This window comes from Rhinopithecus bieti, unplaced genomic scaffold (genome assembly GCF_001698545.2).
Source record: "Rhinopithecus bieti isolate Rb0 unplaced genomic scaffold, ASM169854v2 scaffold_3875, whole genome shotgun sequence".
NCBI classification, from domain to species: domain Eukaryota; kingdom Metazoa; phylum Chordata; class Mammalia; order Primates; family Cercopithecidae; genus Rhinopithecus; species Rhinopithecus bieti.
Genome location: NW_016804422.1, coordinates 1903332 through 1923229, shown reverse-complemented (window position 1 = coordinate 1923229; position 19898 = coordinate 1903332). Strand labels below are relative to the sequence as shown.

Genomic DNA, 19898 nt, shown 5'->3' with positions numbered 1-19898 from the left:
AAAAAAAAAAAAAAAAAAAAAAAGACTCAATAATGGGCTGCTGTGTTGTGTGTTGCTGCAGGATAAATACATACTTGCTGGTCTGAACTGGCTGTAGGGGGTCACTGCTGACCTTGACAAAAACAGATTGTCATGAGTTGAAGGGAAAATTTTACAGCATCTGGAGCCCAGGTTGTGTAGATAATGCTTTTTGAGAGTTCTGGGAATAAAGTAGAACAGAGAAATGGGGCAATAGATGGAGGTGGGTGTGAGGAAGTCAGATTTCACCATAAATCTGGTTTTAAAGACAGGAGATATAAGAGCTTTTATAAAAGGTATGGACCTGTGGCAGATGAAGGAACACATTTTGTCACCAGCACCCCTTAGGGTTCAACTTGACTGTCTTCCGCACATGCTGTAAAGTGGTCCAAGGGTGGAAAAGACTGTCTTACTCATCTCTATTCCCCAGTTCCTAGCATAGGAGGGCAGAGCCTGCATAGGAGGGCAGAGGGATATCTGTGGTATATACAGACAAACTCATCTTTCCCTTGGCATTTTTCCCTGAGGATAGAAAACTGGGATTCTTCACAATTTTTCTATTGCTGGTAATGATAACTTCATGTAAATCACTCTAAGACTTTCCCAAAACAGATACAGCCTCTGAAGAACACTGGCCCACTAAAATGAACTCCAGAAAGGATCTTCTCCTGCTGGAAGACCCAGACATGGAAATTATAAACAGAGACCACTAAGTACCAAATGAGGCACTGACCTGCAATTGGACCATCAGGTCCAGGAGAGCTAGGGGAGGCCTAATGGGCTCCATCTCTGTGAACAAAAGCTGAGCAAAGAAACCTATTACAAATCTACTGGCTGGTTTCTCCTATATGCAGTTAATTCTACATACATCTACTTGGTTCCTCCTGTTACCACGAATCTAGGAAATTCCTGATTTCCTATCACAGATTAGATCAAACTCAACTCTGCTTTGGGAAAACAACAACCCCACCCCCACCCCCCAACACTAACTCCATTCCCACAGTTCCCTTCTCAAGCTGCCTTAGGCCATGTCCCTTCTGTCCATCCTTGGCTCTGTATTTATGCTGTTCCATTCTTTTGTTTATCTAAACTATAAACCACAGTTCAACAGTTCAAAGCAGGGTGCAGTGGCTCATGCCTGTAATCCCAGCACTCTGGGAGGCCAAGGCGGGAGGATCACTTAAGGCCAGGAGTTCAAGAGCAGCCTGGGCAACATAGTGAGACCCTGTCTCTACAAATATATATACACACACACACACACATATATGTATATATACACACACATGTATATGTGTGTGTGTGTATGTGTGTGTGTATATACATATATATGCCAAGTGTGGCAGTCTGCCTATAGTCCCAGCTACTTGGGAGGCTGAGGCGGGAGGATTTGATGAGCCCAGGACTTTCAAGCTACAGTGAATTATGATCACTACCATACTCCTACCTGGGAAACAAAGCAACAAACTGTCTCAAAAATAAATAAACAAACTACAGTTCAAACCTCATTTTGTCCACAAAAACGCCTCTGTTGACTTTTTAACCTAGAATTTCTAAATTCCCAGTTTGTCTTTGTATGTCATAATTATTCTGCCTTATAAATAATTCAAAGGAAAAGAAATCATAAGTTCTTATTTTTGCAAATAGACTCTAAGTTGTACAAAGCAAAAAATCTTGTCTTGTTCTATTTCTGGGCCCAACAGCTAGATATTTAGCAGGTCTTTAACGATGCCACCTAGGATAATATGATATTGCCTCTATGAAACCACCTGGTCAACCTTTGCTTAATCACTTACAGACCATGTTTCCAAGTGCAGTTCCTTATCTAACTTATTTGTGCCAGCTCCCACATACATATGCACTCCCAGGAGCCTATGACCACTGAGGCACAGCACCTTCATCAGTCCCATAAGACCAGAGGCCCTATATCCCACTCTAACGGGACCAGATATTTCACCAATCGGTTCTTTTAGACAGGGTCTCACTCTGTTCTCTAGGCTAAAAAGCAGTGGCATGATCACAGTAGCATCAACCTCCCAGGCTCATGCAACCCTCGCATCTAAGCTGGGACCACAGGAGTGTGCCACCACACTAGACTATATTTTTAAATTTTTTGTAGAGATAGGGTCTTCCTATATTGCCCAGGCTGATCTCAAACTCCTAGGCTCAAGCATTCCTCCCACCTCAGCCTGCCAAACTGCTGGGATTATAGGCAACTGCCACTGCACCCAGCACTAATAGGTTTTGTGTGTGTTTGTTTTGAGACAAAGTCTTGCTCTGTTGCCCCAGGTTGGTGTGCAGTGGCACGATCTCAGCTCACTGCAACCTCTGCTTCCCAGGTTCAAGCAATTCTCCTGCTTCAGCCTCCCAAGTAAGATTATCTGGGATAACAGGTGTGTGCCACCACACCCAGCTAATTTTGTACTTTTAGTACAGACAGGGTTATGTTGGCCAAGCTGATCTCAAACTCCTGGCCTCCGGTGATTCACTCACCTCGGCCTCCCAAAGTACATGTGTGAGCCACTGTGCCTGGCCCATATATATATATTTGTTGTTGTTGTTGTTGTTGTTGTTGACGGAGTTTTGCTCTTGTTGTCCAGGCTGGAGTGCAATGGTACAATCTTGGCTCACTGCAACCTCTGCCTCCTGGGTTCTAGTGATTCTCCTGCCTCAGCCTCCTGAGTAGCTGGGATTACAGGTGCCTGCCACCACGCCCAGCTAATTTTTGTATTTTCAGTAGAGATGGGGTTTCACCATATTGGCCAGGCTGGTATCTAACTGCTGACTTGCGATCCACCCGCCTCGGCCTCCCAAAGTGCTAGGATTACAGACGTGAGCCACCTTGCCCAGCTGCCCGTTTTCAAGTAACACAAAAACACTCTTGGGAGGTCCCACCACATAGACGGCATATTCAAGCCTCCCAATGGTTATCACTTTTAACAGGCTCATTAAGAGATATTTTAGCTTTTCTAATTCACCCACACTGTGTGCCCAAAGATGAACAACAGAATGAACAATCTCATAGCCTCTCCAGTGATATTTGTAATCTATGCAATAAACTACAAGTGTTTCGGTAGAACCATTTACTTATGATACAAGGAAGCAGCACCTGGGACACACTTGAGGTATCCCATTCATCTACACCTATAACTTTACTCTTCCTGAGAAGAGATTACAAAGAAGTGTCCATGGTACTTAAATCCAAAATCTCTCCAAAACTCCAAAGCAATTCCTGGTCATCTCATTTACTTCCAGGTACCAGGATAAACCTTTTTTTTTGTTGCATAGCCTCAAGTGCTGTTTCTCCCCTTCTCCTCCCAAATACTAGATACTGTATCACTGTAAGAGTAACAGCAGTAAATAAGCCAGAGGTTGCCAGGCAAGCTCTTTGCCCACTGGGCCCTGAGGGACCAGGCTGCCTGCCCTACTGATGTCTTCACTTACTGAACAAGTAACTTGGAGCTGCTGCTGCTGCTGCTGTGGTGGTGGTGTCTGTTCCTGGGGAGTTTGCTGCTGCGGCTGCTGTTGGGGGTCCCATATATGGACAGTTTGAGCCGTATTCTGGTAAGTGCCTGCCACAGCCTGCACAGCCACTGGAATGTGGATGTTGCCATTCATGAACTGTGCTGGAAAGAGAGAGTTTGCAAGGGTCTGCACTACCTCTTCATGGGAGTTTTTCACTACAGATGTGGTGCCCACCATCTTCTCCTTGTCATCCTCCAGCTTAACAGCTGCCAGGGCCGTAGGTGAGCCACTGACGTGAACTGCGTTGTAGGCTTCCTGGGGAATGGCAATGTGGGTAATGCTCTGCTGCTGAGGGTCCCCCCGGGGCTGGGCAGAATAAACAGGGATGGTCCAGGTTTCTCCTGTAGGGCTAGTAATGGTCCCAGTGGCACTGTACAGGTGGGCACTGTCTACTGTCAGTAAGTCTGGCCTCAAAGACACATAACTCTGCTGCTGGCCCTGTGGAATGGCCAGCACGGTGGCCACCGGCTGCCCTGAGATGGCGTAGGACACAGTGATGGGCATGTCCACTTTGCGTTTCTTCCCGGGCGGAAGGCCACGGGCGCCCCCACCCCGCCGCTCCCCTTCCCGGGGTGAGCCCTGCTGGGATGGTGGTGGGGAAAGGGCACCCACGGTCTGGATTTGGATCTGCTGACCACCAGCAAGAGACTGGCCAGCCACCAGCTGAGCCTGGATTTGCTGATGTGGGATGTGCTCCTCCGGGATTTCTGCAGCCTGGATCTGCTGGGCCGCTTGTACGTGCTGCACCTGGATCTGAGCTGCTTGCAGCTGCGAGGGACTGGGACTCTGCAGAGACGGGGTCTGAATGGAGGGGGCTGCTGACTGTGGCGCCTGGCCTTGGATCTGCACCTGGACCTGGATGGGTTGCTCAGTAGGCTGGTGAACGGTGAGTTGTGGGGAGAGCTGCTGAGCCGAGACCTGTTGCGGAGACTGCTGTACCTGCACCTGGACCTGTAAGCAACAAGATTCATCAGTGAGTGAACCAGGCAGCACTGAAAATCCAGCATCCAAAGAAGGAAAAAAAAGATCCCAGACAGGGGCCCTACACAATGTGAGAAAACACCAGCATACTCAAGGCTCCTGAGGACACAATACGTAAAACTAAATGCAGAATTGTCCAGCAGCACATTACAATCACAGGGACATGTATCCACCCCCGAGAGCAAGCAAGACAATTAACTAGGGTCTAACAAGGAAGTATCAAAACTTTTTTTTTTTTTTTTTTAAAAGACGGATTCTCTCTGTTGCCCAGGCAGGAATGCAGTGGCGCAATCTCAGCTCACTACAACCTCTGCCTGCCAGGTTCAAGCAATTCTCCTGCCTCAGCTTCCAAGAGTAGCTGGGATTACAGATATGCTGGAGTCTATTATCAAAACTTTGGTTTTGGAAATTATCAAAACTTTTTTTTTTTTTTCCAGACGAACTCTCACTCTGTCACCTAGGCTGGAATGCAGTGGTGCGATCTCAGCTCACTGCAACCTCCACCTCCCAGGTTCAAGCAATTCTTGAAGCATCAGCCTCCCAAGTATCTGGGAGTACAGACATGTACCACCACATCCAGCTAATTTTTGTATTTTTAGTAGAGATGAGGTTTCACCATGTTAGCCAGACTAATCTTGAACTCCTGACCTCAACTGGTCCACCCACCTCGGCCTCCCAAAGTGCTGGCATTGCAGGCGTGAGCCAAAACGGCCGACATTTTTATTTTCTTTGAGACAAGAGTTTTGCTCTTGTTGCCCAGGCTGGAGCGCGATGGCATGATCCTGGCTCACCACAACCTCTACCTCCCGGGTCAAGCAATTCTCCTGCCTCAGTCTCCTGAGTAGATAGGATTACAGGCATACATCATCACGCCCAGCTAATTTTGTATTTCTAGTAGAGACGGGATTTCACCATGTTGGCCAGGCTGGTCTCGAACTCCTGACCTCAGGTGATCTGCCCGTCTTGGCCTCCAAAAGTGTTGGGATTACAGGCGTGAGCCACCACGGCCAGCATTTAAAAATTTTTTTTGAAACGGAGTTTCATACTTGTTGCCCAGGCTGGAGTGCAATAATGCGATCTCAGCTCACCACAACCTCCATCTCACAGATACAAACAATTCTCCTGCCTCGGCATCCTGAGTAGCTAGGATTACAGGTGCCTACCACCATGCCCAGCTAATTTTTCTATTTTTACTAGAGATGGAGTTTTGCCATTTAGCCAGGTTGGTCTTGAACTCCTGCCCTCAGACGATCTAACCGCCTTGGCCTCCCAAAGTGCTGGGATTACAGGTGTGAGCCACCACACGGGGCCCTTTTTGCCTCTAAAGACAGGGTCTTGCTCTGTTGCCCAGGCTAGAGTACTGTGGTAAGATGATAGGCCACTTTAAACTTCAAACTCCTCAAGTGATTCTCCCACCTCAGCCTGCTAAATAGTAAATAGGTAGGACTACAGGTACACCACCACCACACCCAGCTAAATTTTTTGTTTTTTTGAGACAGTCTTACCCTGTCACCAGGCTGGAGTGCAGTGGTGTGATCTCGGCTCATTGCAAGCTCCCCCTCCCGGGTTCAAGCTATTCTCCTGCCTCAGCCTCCTGAGTAGCTGGGACTACAGACGTGTGCCACCATGCCCAGCTAATTTTTGTATGTTTAGTAGAGCTGGGGTTTCACCATGTTGGCCACAATCGTCTCGATCTCTTGACCTTGTGACCCGCTTGCCTTGGCCTCCCAAAGTGCTGGGATTACAGGCTTAAGCCACCATGCCTGGCCTTTTTATTTTTTTTTCTGCTTTGAGATGGAGTTTTGCTCTTGTTCCCCAGGCTGGAGTGATATGGTAGTCGCAGCTGCATCCCGGGTTCAAGCTATTCTCTGGCCTTAGCCTCCCAAGTAGCTGGGATTACATGTGTACATGTGTCCCACACCTAGCTGAGATTTTTTTTTTTTTTGAGACACAGTCTCATTCTGTCGCCTAGGCTGGAGTACAGTGGTGCGATCTTGGCTCAATGCAACCTTCACCTCCCAGGTTCAAGCGATTCTCCTGCCTCAGCCTCCCGAGTAGCTGTGACTACCAGCGTGTGCCACCACACCCGGCTGATTTTTTGTATTTTTAGTAGAGATGGGGTTTCACTTGTTAGCCAGGATGGTCTTGCTCTCCTGACCTCATTATCCGCCCACCTCCCAAAGTGCTGGGATTACAGCCATGAGCCACCACGCCTGGACCTAATTTTTGTATTTTTTTTTTTTTTTTTTTTTGAGACTGAGTCTCACTCTGTCACCCAGGCTGGAGTGCAGTGGTGCAATCTCGGCTCACTGCAAGCTCCACCTTCCAGGTTCACGTCATTCTCCTGCCTCAGTCTCTCGAGTAGCTGGGACCACAGGTGCCCACCACCACAACCAGCTAATTTTTTGTATTTTTAGTAGAGATGGGGTTTCACCATGTTAGCCAGGATGGTCTCGATCTCCTGATCTTGTGATCCACCCGCCTCAGCCTCCCAAAGTGCTGGGATTACAGTCGTGAGCCACAGCGCCCAGCCCTAATTTTTGTATTTTTAGTAGAGACAGGGGTTTCACCATGTTGGCCACGCTGGTCCCAAACTCCTGACCTCAGGTGATCCACTAGCCTCGGCCTCCCAAAGTGTTGGGATTATAGGCATGAGCTGCCCAGCCCCCAGCCTGATTTTTTGGACAGGAGTCCCCAACCCCGGGGCCAAGAACTAGTATTGGTTCGTGGGAGGAACGACACAGCACAGAGGTGAGCAGCAAGTGAGCATTACTGACTGAGCTCCACCTGTCAGATCAATGGTGGCATTAGATTTTTGTAGGAGCATAAACCCTGTTGTGAACTGCGAATGTGAGGGATCTACGCTGCATGTTCCTTATTAGAATCTAATACCTAGCCAGGCGCAGTGGCTCATGCCTGTAATCCCAGCACTTAGGGAGGCTGAGGAGGGCAGATCACTTGAGGGCAGGAGTTCAAGACCAGCCTGGCCAACATGGTGAAACCCCATCTCAACTTCTACTAAAAATACAAAAAATTAGCCAGCCATGGTGGTGCATGCCTGTAATCCCAGTTACCTGGGAGGCTGAGGTAGGAGAAGAGCTTCAACTCAGGAGGTAGAGGTTGAAGTGAGCAGAGAGAGCACCACCGCGTTACAGCCTGGGCAACAGAGTGAGCCTCCGTCTTAAAAAAAAAAAAAAAAAAAAAAACTAATGCCTAATGATGCGAGGTGAAAAGTTTCATCCCAAACCACCCCCTATCAATGTCTGTGGAAAACTGTCTTCCACAAAACGAGTACCTGGTGCCAAAAAAGGTTGGGGACCACTGCTTTAGAGTGCTTACTTAACATATGTTTGCTTTAATGGGAAAGGCATTCAAATAAACAGAATCCCAATAATTTAATCTGAGCAATATTACCATAACCTGGATGACAAGTTTCTGATAACAACGCAGTTACTGTCTTATTATGTCAGCATGCAAAACAGCATAAAAAAATACATAGTATGCAATTTTTTAAGAACAGCTTTAACCATCAGACACATAGATAAATTACCCTAATCACAAGTAGGAATTAGAAAGGTAGAAAACGGCCGGGCGCGGTGGCTTAAGCCTGTAATCCCAGCACTTTGGGAGGCCGAGACGGGCGGATCACGAGGTCAGGAGATCGAGACCATCCTGGCTAACCCGGTGAAACCCCGTCTCTACTAAAAAATACAAAAAAACTAGCCGGGCGAGGTGGCGGACGCCTGTAGTCCCAGCTACTGGGGAGGCTGAGGCAGGAGAATGGCGTTAACCCGGGAGACGGAGCTTGCAGTGAGCCAAGATCCCGCCACTGCACTCCAGCCTGGGCGACACAGCGAGACTCCGTCTCAAAAAAAAAAAAAAAAAGAAAGGTAGAAAACAAGAAGGCAGAAAATGAGGCCAGGCACAGTTGCTCATGCCTATAATCCCAGTGCTTTGGGAGGCTGAGACAGGTGGATTCATTGAGCACAGGAAACTGAGACCAGCCTGGATAACATGGCAAAACCCCATCTCCACTAAAAATACAAAAGTTAGCTGGTGTGGTGGCGTGTGTCTGTGGTCCCAGTTACTCGGGAAGCTGAGGAGGGAGAATTGCTTGAACCCAGGAGGCAGAGATTGCAGTGAAGTATGATTATGTCACTGTATTCCAGCCTGGGCAACAGAAACCCTAACACTAAAAAAATAAAAAAAGAAGGCAGAAAATGAGAATGAGGGGCTCTATCTAATAACAGCAAACACATGACAAAAGATAACCAAAGATGATACTAAAACTGCATAGCCACATGCAAAACAGTCAAAGTGGACCTCATCCTACCATACACACAAAAAAAGGGAAAGGTTGTGAATAAACATTTCTTCAAAGAATATACGCGGCCGGGCGCGGTGGCTCAAGCCTGTAATCCCAGCACTTTGGGAGGCCGAGATGGGCGGATCACAAGGTCAGGAGATCGAGACCATCCTGGCTAACACGGTGAAACCCCGTCTCTACTAAAAAATACAAAAAACTAGCCGGGCGAGGTAGCGGGCACCTGTAGTCCCATCTACTTGTGAGGCTGAGGCAGGAGAATGGCGTAAACCCGGGAGGCGGAGCTTGCAGTGAGCTGAGTTCCGGCCACTGCACTCCAGCCCGGGCGACAGAGCGAGACTCCGTCTCAAAAAAAAAAAAAAAAAAAAAAGAATATACGCAAATGGGGCCAGATGCGGTAGCTCACGCCTGTAATCCCAGCTCTGTGGGAGGCCAAGGTGGGTGGATCACCTGAGGTCAGAAGTTCGAGACCAGCCTGACCAACATGGTGAAACCCTGTCTCTACAAAAAATACAAAATTAGACGGGCATGGTGGTGCATGCCTGTAATCCCAGCAACTTGGGAGGCTGAGGCAGGAGAACCACTTAAACCCGGGAGGTGGGGGTTGCAGTGAGCGGAGATCACACCACTGCACCACAGCATGGGCAACAAGAGTGAAACTCCATCTCCCAAAAAAAAAAAAAAAAGAATATATGTAAATGGCCAAGAAGTACATAAACAGTTGCTCAATATCACTAGCTATGAAGGAAATTCAAACCAAAATCACAATGAGAAACCACTTTATATCTAATAGGCTGTAACTAAAAAAGACAGATAACAAGTATTGATGAGGATATGGACAACTTGAAACTGCTGGTGGGCGTGTTAAATTGGCCAGACACAGTGGCTCATGCCTGTAATCCCAGCACTTTGGGAGGCTGAGGCTGGCAGACCACGAGGTCAGGAGTTCCATACCAGCCTGGCCAACATGATGAAACCCTGTCTCTACTAAAAATACAAAAATTAGCCAGGCATGGTTACACGCGCCTGTAATCCCGGCTACTCGGAAGGCTAAGGTAGGAGAATCACTTGAACCTGGGAGGCGGAGGCTGCAGTGAGCCAAGATGGCGCCACTATACTCCAGCCCAGCCTTGGACAGAGTGAGACTCTGTCTCAAAAAAAAAAAAAAAAAAAAATTTTTTTGGTGTCAATAGCCTTTTTTTTGTTGTGTTTTGGTTTTGGGAGGCGACGGGCTTGCTCTGTTGCCCAGAGCCGCGGAATCTGTTCAATTCCTCGCCTGGTTTCAACAATTCTCGATGCCTCAGCCTCCTGCAGTAAGGCTAGGATTACGAGCATCGCATCACTCATGCCACCAGCTAAATTGTGCCATTTTAGCACCAGTTGGGTGTTCACCATGTTGACCACCCAGGCCTGGTCCTCAAACTCCTTGACCCTCAAGTGATCACGCTGCCCTTGGCCTCCCAAAGTGCCAGGATTACAGTTGTGAGCCACTGTGCCTGGCCTGAATTATACATTTCAAATAGGTAACTTATATCTCAATAAAGCTGTCACTAAGTATATTTAAAAAAAAAAAAAAAAAAAAAAAAGGCCAGGCACTGTGGCTCACACCTGTAATCCTGGCACTTTGGGAGGCTGAGGCCGGTAGATCACAAGGTCAGGAGATTGAGACCATCCTGGCTAACACGGTGAAACCCCATCTCTACTAAAATACAAAAAATTAGCCGGGCACGGTGGTGGGCGCCTGTGGTCCCAGCTACTGGGGAGGCTGAGGCAGGAGAATGGTGTGAACCCGGGCGGTGGAGCCTGCAGTGAGCCAAGATCACGCCACTGCACTCCCGCCTGGGCGACAGAGCGAGATTCCATCTCAAAAATAATAATAATACATTTTTAAAAAGCTCAGGTTTTGACATCACAGACTTCAATGTGAATACGTCCATTGATGCTGCACTTTTCTGCCTGTGAATCCACGGGGAAATTTAACCTCTAAACAGTTTCTTCAGGTATAGTATAAAAGGAGAGAATGTCTACTGCCCTACAGTGTTGTGGACATAAAATAGTATTTAATTACAGATCACAGGTGCTCAAATAAGTAGGTTTATTATTTCTCTCCATGCAGTCAAATATTATTTCCTTGCACCAGTGGTTCTCAAAATGTAGTTTCCATGCCAACAACAGCAGCAGCATTCACGCACTCAGAAATACAAATTGTTAGGTACCACTCCAGACCTACTAACTCCGAAATTCTAGGAAGTGGTTTTATCAAGTACTCCAGTGTAATTACATGGTCAAATTTAAGAACTAGGGCCATATGCCAAAGACGTAACAGGAAACTATGCAGCCAATTACTGCAGAACAGCAGTTTTCAAGTTTTCTTAGTCAAAGTTTGAATTTGGGGCTGGGCATTGTGACTCACGCCTGTAATCCCAGTACTTTGGGAGGCCAAGGCAGGAAGACTGCTTGAGCCCAGGAGTTCAAGATCAACCTGGGCAACACAGTGAGATCCCTACATCTACAAAAAAATTTTTTAATTACCTGGGCAGGGACACACACCTGTAGTCCTAGCTACCTGGGAGGTTGAGGAAGGCGGATTGCTTGAGCCCAGGAGATTGAGGCTGCAGTGAACTATGAACATGCTACTATACTCCAGCTTGGGCAACAAAGTGAAACCCTGTCACCAAAAAACTTGAATTTGGTCAAAAAATTATTGAAGACCCAAAAGAACTTGTTTACATAGGTTATATCTAGCAATATTTACTTGTACTCTAAATTAAAACTAGGAATTTAATTTTTTAATTTTTTTTTTTAACTTGAGATTGAGTTTTGCTCTTGATGCCCAGGCTGGAGTGCAATGGCACCATCTCGGCTCACCGTAACCTCTGCCTCCTGGGTTCAAGCGATTCTCTTGCCTCAGCCTCCTGAGTGGCTGGGATTACAGGCATGTGCCACCATGCCTGGCTGGGTTTTTTTTTTTTTTTTTTGTATTTTTAGTAGAAATGAGGTTTCTCCATGTTGGTCAGGCTAGTCTCAAACTCCCACCCTCAGGTGATCTGCCTGCCTTGGCCTCCCAAAGTGCTGGGATTACAGGCGTGAGCCACCATGCCCGGCTCTAATTTTTTTTTTTTTGAGACAGAGTCTCAGTCTATCGCCCAGGCTGGAGTGCAGTGGTGTGATCTTGGCTCATTACAACTTTGGCTTCCTGGGTTCAAGCGATTCTCCTACCTCTGCCTCCTGAGTAGGTGGGATTACAGACGCTCACCACCATGCCTGGCTGTTTGTTTTGTTTGTTTTTGAATTTTTAGTAAAGATGGGGTTTCCCCACGTTGGCCAACTTGGTCTTGAACTCGTATTCTCAAGCAATCCACCTACTGCAGCCTCCCAAAGTGCTGAGATTACAGGCATGAGCCAACCCGCCTGGTCGAAAACTAGGAATTTTAAAAATAGTAAATCATGCTGGGCGCAGTGGCTCATGCCTGTAATCCCAGCACCTTGGAAGGCTGAGGTAGGTGGCTCACAAAATCAGGAGATCAAGACCCTCCTGGCTAACACAGTGAAACTCCGTCTCCACCAAAAATACAAAAAAAATAATTAGGTCAGGCGCGGTGGCTCACGCCTGTAATCCCAGCACTTTGGGAGGCCGAGGTGGGTGGATCACGAGGTCAGGAGATCGAGACCATCCTGGCTAACACGGTGAAACCCATCTCTACTAAAAATACAAAAAATTATCCGGGTGTTGTGGCAGGCGCCTGTAGTCCCAGCTACTCGGGAGGCTGAGGCAGGAGAATGGCGTGACCCCGGGAAGGCAAAGCTTGCAGTGAGCCTAGATCACGCCACTGCTCTCCAGCCACGGCAACTGAGCAAGACTCCATCTCAAAAAAATAATAATAATAATAATTATCAGGGCATGGTGGCGGGTACCTGTAGTCCCAGCTACTTGTGAGGCTGAGACAGGAGAAAGGTGTGTACCCAGGAGGTGGAGCTTGCAGTGAGCCGAGACAGAGCCACTGCACTCCAGCCCAAGTGACAGAGTGAGACTCTGTCAAATAAATAAATAAATAAATAACAGTAAGTCTTTTTAAAAATCAGATAAAGCCAGACGCAGCGGCTCATGCATGTAATCCCAGCACTTTGGGAGGCCAAGGCAGGCAGGGTCACATGAGGTCAGGAGTTCGAGGCCTGTCTGGACAACATGGTGAAACCCTGTCTGTACTAAAAATACAAAAATTAGTCAGGTGTGGTGGTGTATGCCTGTAATCCCAGCTAATGGGGAGGCTGAGACAGGAGAACTCAATTGAACCCAGGAGGTGGAGGTTGCAGTGAGCCGAGATTGCATCACTCATGCCAGCCTGGGGGACAGAACAAGACTAGTTCTAGAAAACAAACAAACAAAAAAACAAAAAAACACGTAAAGCCATTATATGTTAACATAAATAAGTAATATTCTTATGAAAAATGACTATTTGCCAAAAAAATTATAGTAAGAATTGCATTGTTTTACATTTTTGGAAACCTGTTTTTTTGGGGGGAGTACAGTGACGTGATCTTGGCTCACTCAGCTCAGTGCAACTTCTGCCTCCTGAGTTCAAGCAATTCTCCTGCCTCAGTCTCCCAAGTAACTGGGATTACAGGTGCACACCACCATATCTGGCTAGTTTTTGTATTTTTAGTAGAGATGCGTTTTCGCCATGTTGGCCAGGCTAGTCTCGAATGCCTGACCTCAAGTGATCCGCCTGCCTCAGCCTCCCAAAGTGTTAGGATTGCAGGCGTGAGCCACTGCGCCCGACCTATTTTTGCAATCCTCTTTAGTGGCTGACTTAATACAAGGTAACTGAATTCTCCTATCTGCTTCTGCACTCAATCTGTTGTGCTATCATACATCACATATGGCTCTGCAAAACTCCAGCACATGGTCAGGAGAGAATGAAAGTAAAAAAGGCAAATAACATACTGGCATTGTAACAAAAACAGCTTTGATCTTGAGGAACCCTAAAAGGTGCTTGGAGGTTACCAGGAGTCTCTCTTTGTTTTTTTTGAGACGGAGTCTCACTCTGTTGCCCAAGCTGGAGTGCAGTGGCGCCATTCTCCTGCCTCAGCCTTCCGAGTAGCTGGGACTACAGGCACCCACTACCACGCCCTGCTAATTTTTGTTTTGTATTTCTATTAGAGATGGGGTTTCACCATGTTAGCCAGGATGGTCTCGATCTCCTGACCTCATGATCCGCCTGCCTTGGCCTCCCAAGGTGCTGGGATTTCAGGTGTGAGCCACCGCGCCCTGCCCCTAGGAGTCTCTTGAAGCACCATTTGTGAATCACTGCTGGCCAGGAATGGTAGCTCATGCCTGTAACCTCAGCACTTTGGGAGGCTAAAGCGGGCGAACTGCTTGAACTCAGGAGTTCAAGACCAGCCTGGGCAACGTAGTGAAACCCCGTCTCTACCAAGAATGCAAAAAAATTAGCCAGACGTGGTTGTGCGCCAACTGGGGCCCCAGCGACTCAGGAGGCTAAGGTGGGAAAACTACTTGAACTCAAGAGGCAGAGGTTGCAGTGAGGCAAGATCGTGTCACTGTACTCTGGCATGGGTGACAGAGTGAGATCACCATCTCAGAAAAAAATAAGGGTAAGGAAAAAAAAAAGAACCACTACTATTGTGTTAAACACATAGTATGTTTTTAAATTATAATATGGCTTGCTTAAAACAAAATGTCAAAAATCTGGTTACTATCACTGAATCACAGCTCGTATGCTTCATGCTTTACTGTATTTCTTAACTGATTTTTCTTTTTCTCTTATTGAGACAAGAGTTTCACTCTGTCACCTAGGCTGGAATGTGTTGGCACAATCTTGGCTCACTGCAACCTCCATCTCCTAGGTTCAAGCAATTCTCCTGCCTCAGCCTCCTGAGTAGCTGGGATTATTGGTGCCTGCCACCATGCCTGGCTAATTTTTATATTTTTAGTTGAGACGAGGTTTCACCACATTGGCCAGGCTGGTCTCGAACTCCTGACCTTAAGTGATATGCCCACCTAGGCATCCCAAAGTGCTGAGATTACAGGCAGGAAGCCACTGCACCCAGCCGATTTTTCTTCTTTTAAAATGAGATATCTGATCAACTCATTTTTTTTTTTTTTCTGAGACGGAGTCTCGCTCTGTCGCCCAGGCTGGAGTGCAGTGGCCGGATCTCAGCTCACTGCAAGCTCCGCCTCCCAGGTTCCCGCCATTCTCCTGCCTCAGCCTCCGGAGTAGCTGGGACTACAGGCGCCCGCCACCTTGCCCAGCTAGTTTTTTTGTATTTTTTAGTAGAGACGGGGGTTTCACTGTTAGCCAGGATGTTCTCGATCTCCTGACCTCGTGATCCACCCGTCTCGGCCTCCCAAAGTGCTGGGATTACAGGCTTGAGCTACCACGCCCAGCCCAACTAATTCATTTTTCTTAGAAATCATTTATCAGGCCAAGTAAGGTGGGTCAGCCTGTAATCCCAGCATTTTGGGAGGCCAAGGCAGGTGAATCACCTAAGGTAGGGAGTTCGAGACCAGCCTGGCCAACATGGTTAAACCCCCTATCTACTAAAAATACAAAAATTACCCAGATATGGTGATGCGCACCTGTAATCCCAACGACTCAAGAGGCTGAGGCAGGACAATAGCTTGAACCTGGTGGGGCAGAGGTTGCAGTGAGCCGAGAACATGCCACTGCACTCCAGCCTCAGTGACAGAGAAAGACTCTGTCTCAAAACAAAAAGAAAAACAAAAAAAAAGAGAGAAATTACTTATTAATGCTCAAGTCTCCAAAACAATTAAATGGCTAATGTGGCCAATGGCTATTGTTAGCAGAAATACTAGGGAGTTAGGATTTCCCAATCTACCTCCTAAGTGGGGACATCTGTCCATCACTCCAGAAATGAAACAAAATAACAAGTAATCTGATGTCACTTTATATTCAAAATAGTAAGAATTTAAAATTAGGGGAATAAGAGTTAAAAGTAAATTTAAGGGCTGGGCACGGTGGCTCACGCCTGTAATCCCAACACTTTGGGAGGCTGAGGTGGGCAGATCACAAGGTCAGGAGATCCCTGGCTAACATGGTGAAACCCTATCTCTACTAAAAAAATACAAAAAATTTAGCTGGGCGTGGTGGTGGGCGCCTGTAGTCCCAGCTACTTGGGAGGCTGAGGCAGGAGAATGGTGTGAATCCAGGAGATGGAGCTTGCAGTGAGCCGAGATAGTGCCACTGCACTCCAGCCTGGGTGACAGAGACAGACTCTGACTCAAAAACAAACAAACAAACAAACAAAAAAAAAGAGTAAATTTAAGGTATTTAAGGTAATTAAAAAATAAGACTTAATATGTTTATACCCTTTATTACTAAGTAAAAGTAAGTCAATAAGAAATTAAATGTGTTGGCCAGGTGCTGTGACTCATGCCTGTAATCCTAGCACTTTGGGAAACTGAAAAGGGTGGATCAGCTCAGGTCAGGAGTTCGAGACTAGCCTGGCCAACATGGCGAAACCCCGTCTCTACTAAAGAAAAAAATTAGCTGGGTGTATTAGCAGATGCCTATAATCCCATCTACTCAGGAGGCTATGGCAGTAGAATCGCTTGAACCAGGGACGTGGAGGGTGCAGTGAGCTGGGATCACACCATTACACTCCAGTCGGGGTGAAAGAGCAAAACTCTGCCTCAAAAAAAAAAAAAAAAAAGTAGATTTTTTATTTATATTACTTTCCTTCAATTTTTTAAATTTATGTAAAAGCATAACTTTTCCATTGGGTAGAAAATTACTAAATAATCATATTAAAAATTCGGAAGCCGGCCGGGCGTGGTGGCTCAAGCCTGTAATCCCAGCACTTTGGGAGGCCGAGACGGGCGGATCACGGGGTCAGGAGATCGAGACCATCCTGGCTAACACGGTGAAACCCCGTCTCTACTAAAATACAAAACTAGCCGGGCGAGGTGGTGGGCGCCTGTAGTCCCAGCTACTCAGGAGGCTGAGGCAGGAGAATGGCGTAAACCCGGGAGGCGGAGCTTGCAGTGAGCTGAGATCCGGCCACTGCACTCCAGCCCGGGCGACAGAGCGAGACTCCGCCTCAAAAAAAAAAAAAGAAAAAAAGGACGTTTCCTCCAATTACACTTATAACTTGCATTAATAGTTGATAATCTGTGTGGGCGAAGGGACCACAAAGAGCACTCTAAAAGGTTAGCTAAAATACAGATCCATGGGGGGAAATTTTTTTTTTTTTTTTTTGGAAATAAAGTATTCTCAAGCGATCCTTCCACCTCAGCCTCTTCAGCAGCTGGGATTACAGGTATGTACCACTACACCCAGCTAATTTTATTTTTAGTAGAGACAAGGTCTCACTATGTTGCCCAGGCTGGTCTTGAATTCCTGAATTCAAAGGATCCTCCTGCCTCAGTCTCCCAAAGTGTTGAGATTACAGGTATGAGTCACTGCACCCAGCCTATGATTCGTACTCAAAAGGGCAGTAACAATGATCATCAAACTAATGTATCTCTAACTTGCTCATCAAGCTAATGTGAGCTCTAAGTATACATATGTGTATGTGTGTGTTTTGAAGTCTCTAGTCAATTCCCAACCTTTAGTTCTAAAGCTACCCCAGCGGACTTCTACTCTGTGTATCCTCTACTTCTCAGCTTAGATCGGCCCCACTTTCCCCAAAAGTTCTTTCCTACGTGTATTCATCACCAATTTTTTTTTTTTTTCCTTTTTGAGAGTTTCACTCTTGTTGCCCAGTCTGGAGTGCAATGGCGTGATCTCAGCTTACTGCAACCTCGGCTTCCCAGGTTCAAGCAATTCTCCTGCCTTAGCCTCCGAGTAGTAGCTGGGACTACAGGCGCCTGCCAACATGCCCAGCTAATTTTAGTGTTTTTAGCAGAGATGAGGTTTCACCATGTTGGCCAGGGTGATCTCAAACTCCTGACCTCAGGTGATCCACCCACCTCACCCTCCCCAAGGTGCTGGGATTGTAAGCATGAGCCACCACACCTGGCCTTTCATCACCTAATTCTGTCTACTTATTCTCTTTTATCAATTTCTTAGGTTTAGTGGTTTTCAAATGGTATTCATTTTTTCCAGCACTCTTAAAAATGCTTTGTTGTTCTGTTTTTTATAGAGACAGGGTCTTTCATTTTGCCCAGGATGGAGTGCAGTGGCGTGATCACAGCTCACCACAACTTCGGACTCCTAGGCCCAAGGAGTTGCTCTGCCTTCTGAGTAGCTGGGACTACAAGTGCACACCACCATGCTCAACTAATTTTTGTGTTTTTCTGTAGAGATGAGGTTTTACCATGTTTCCCAGCCTGGTCTCAAACTCCTGGGCTCAAGTCATCTACATACTTCAGCTTCCCAAACATCTGGAATTACAGGTGTGAGCCACCACGCCTGGCCTGGCCAGAATTCTTTATTTTTTATTTATTTATTTATTTATTTTTTTGAGACGGAGTCTTGCTCTGTCGCCCGGGCTGGAGTGCAGTGGCCGGATCTCAACTCACTGCAAGCTCCGCCTCCCGGGTTCATGCCATTCTCCTGCCTCAGCCTCCTGAGTAGCTGGGACTACAGGCGCCCGCCACGTTTTTTTTTTTTTTTTTTTACTTTTAGTAGAGACGGGGTTTCCCCGTGTTAGCCCGGCTGGTCTCGATCTCCTGACCTCATGATCCGCCCGTCTCGGCCTCCCAAAGTGCTGGGATTACAGGCTTGAGCCACCGCGCCTGGCCTATTTTTTAAAAGTATCTTTTTAGTCACTTAGGGAAAACATATATTCTCATGATTCTATCACACTGAATCTGTCTCATGGATGTCATTACATTTATGTTTCTTCTTTCATTTACATAGAGTTTAGGGAGAAAGACAATGTTACTGATCTCGATTAGTGGCTTTTCTTTTTTCTGAGACAGAGTCTGCTCTGCCATCCAGGCTGTGGTGCAGTGGCATGATCTCGATTCACTGCAACCTCTGCCTCCCAAGTTCAAGCACTGATCAGTTTATCTTGAACATAAAGTCTCAAAAATCACTCCAAACTTAAATCCCCAAACTCACTGTCTTTTTTTTTTTTTTTTGAGACAGACTCTCGCTCTGTTGCCCAGGCTGGAGTGCAGTGGCGTGACCTCGGCTCTCTGCAAGCTCGGCCTCCCGGGTTCATGCCATTCTCCTGCCTCAGCCTCCCGAGTAGCTGGGACTACAAGTGCCCGCCACCACACCTAGCTAATTTTTTGTATTTTTAGTAGGGGCGGGGTTTCACTGTGTTAGTCAGAATGGTCTCGATCTCCTGACCTCGTGATCCGCCCACTTCGGCCTCCCAAAGTGCTGGGATTACAGGCTGGCCACCGCGCCCAGCCCCAAACTCTTTAATCTTATAAGAAAGCAGGGCCAGGTGTAATGGCTTGTGCCTGTAATTCAAACACTTTGTAGTTGTAATCCAAACACCCACAAAGTGGGTGGCTTGCTTGAACTCAGGAGTCCCAAGACCAGCCTAGTGGCCAGGTACAATGGCTCATGCCTGTAATCCCAGAACTTTGGGAGGCTGAGGCAAGTGAATTGCTTAGGGTCAGGAGTTCCAGACCAGTCTGTCCAACATGGCAAATGAAACCCCATCTCCACTAAAAAAAAGTACAAAAATTGGCCAGCTGTGGTAAGAAAGAGGAGGTCAAAGCTGTAAATAAGAGCAGAATAATTTGAGCCAGAAAATCAGTCTTCTTTTCTCTTTTTTTTGAGACAGTGTCTCAATCCAGTCCCTTTGCTGTCCTTAGTGTAAAAGGCTGGAGTGCAGTGGCACAATCATAGCTCACTGCAACCATGACCTCCCAGGTTTAGGTGATCCTCCCACTTTAGCCTCCTGAGTACCTGGGACCACATGAGTGAGCCACAACTAGTTAATTTTTGTACTTTTTTACACACGGGATTTCGCCCTCTTGCCCAGGCTGGCCTCAAACACCTAGATCAAGGAATCCACTCACCTCAGCCTCCCAAAGTGCTGGAATTACAGGTGTGAGCCACCATACCTGGGCCAGCCTTCTTTTACTTACCTTTCCTGTACTTTTTCTTCC

The 19898-nt window shown here is 46.9% G+C and overlaps 1 protein-coding gene across 1 annotated transcript in view; it reads right to left on the bottom strand.

The window, feature by feature from the left end:
• The window catches only part of QRICH1 (glutamine rich 1), a 69658-nt gene that overhangs the window by 27897 nt on the left and 21863 nt on the right, over positions 1 to 19898 (bottom strand). The window contains exon 3 of the mRNA XM_017868143.1: positions 3460 to 4491. Coding sequence (XP_017723632.1) covers positions 3460 to 4491 — 1032 coding nt within the window. The remainder of the gene's footprint in view (positions 1 to 3459; positions 4492 to 19898) is intronic.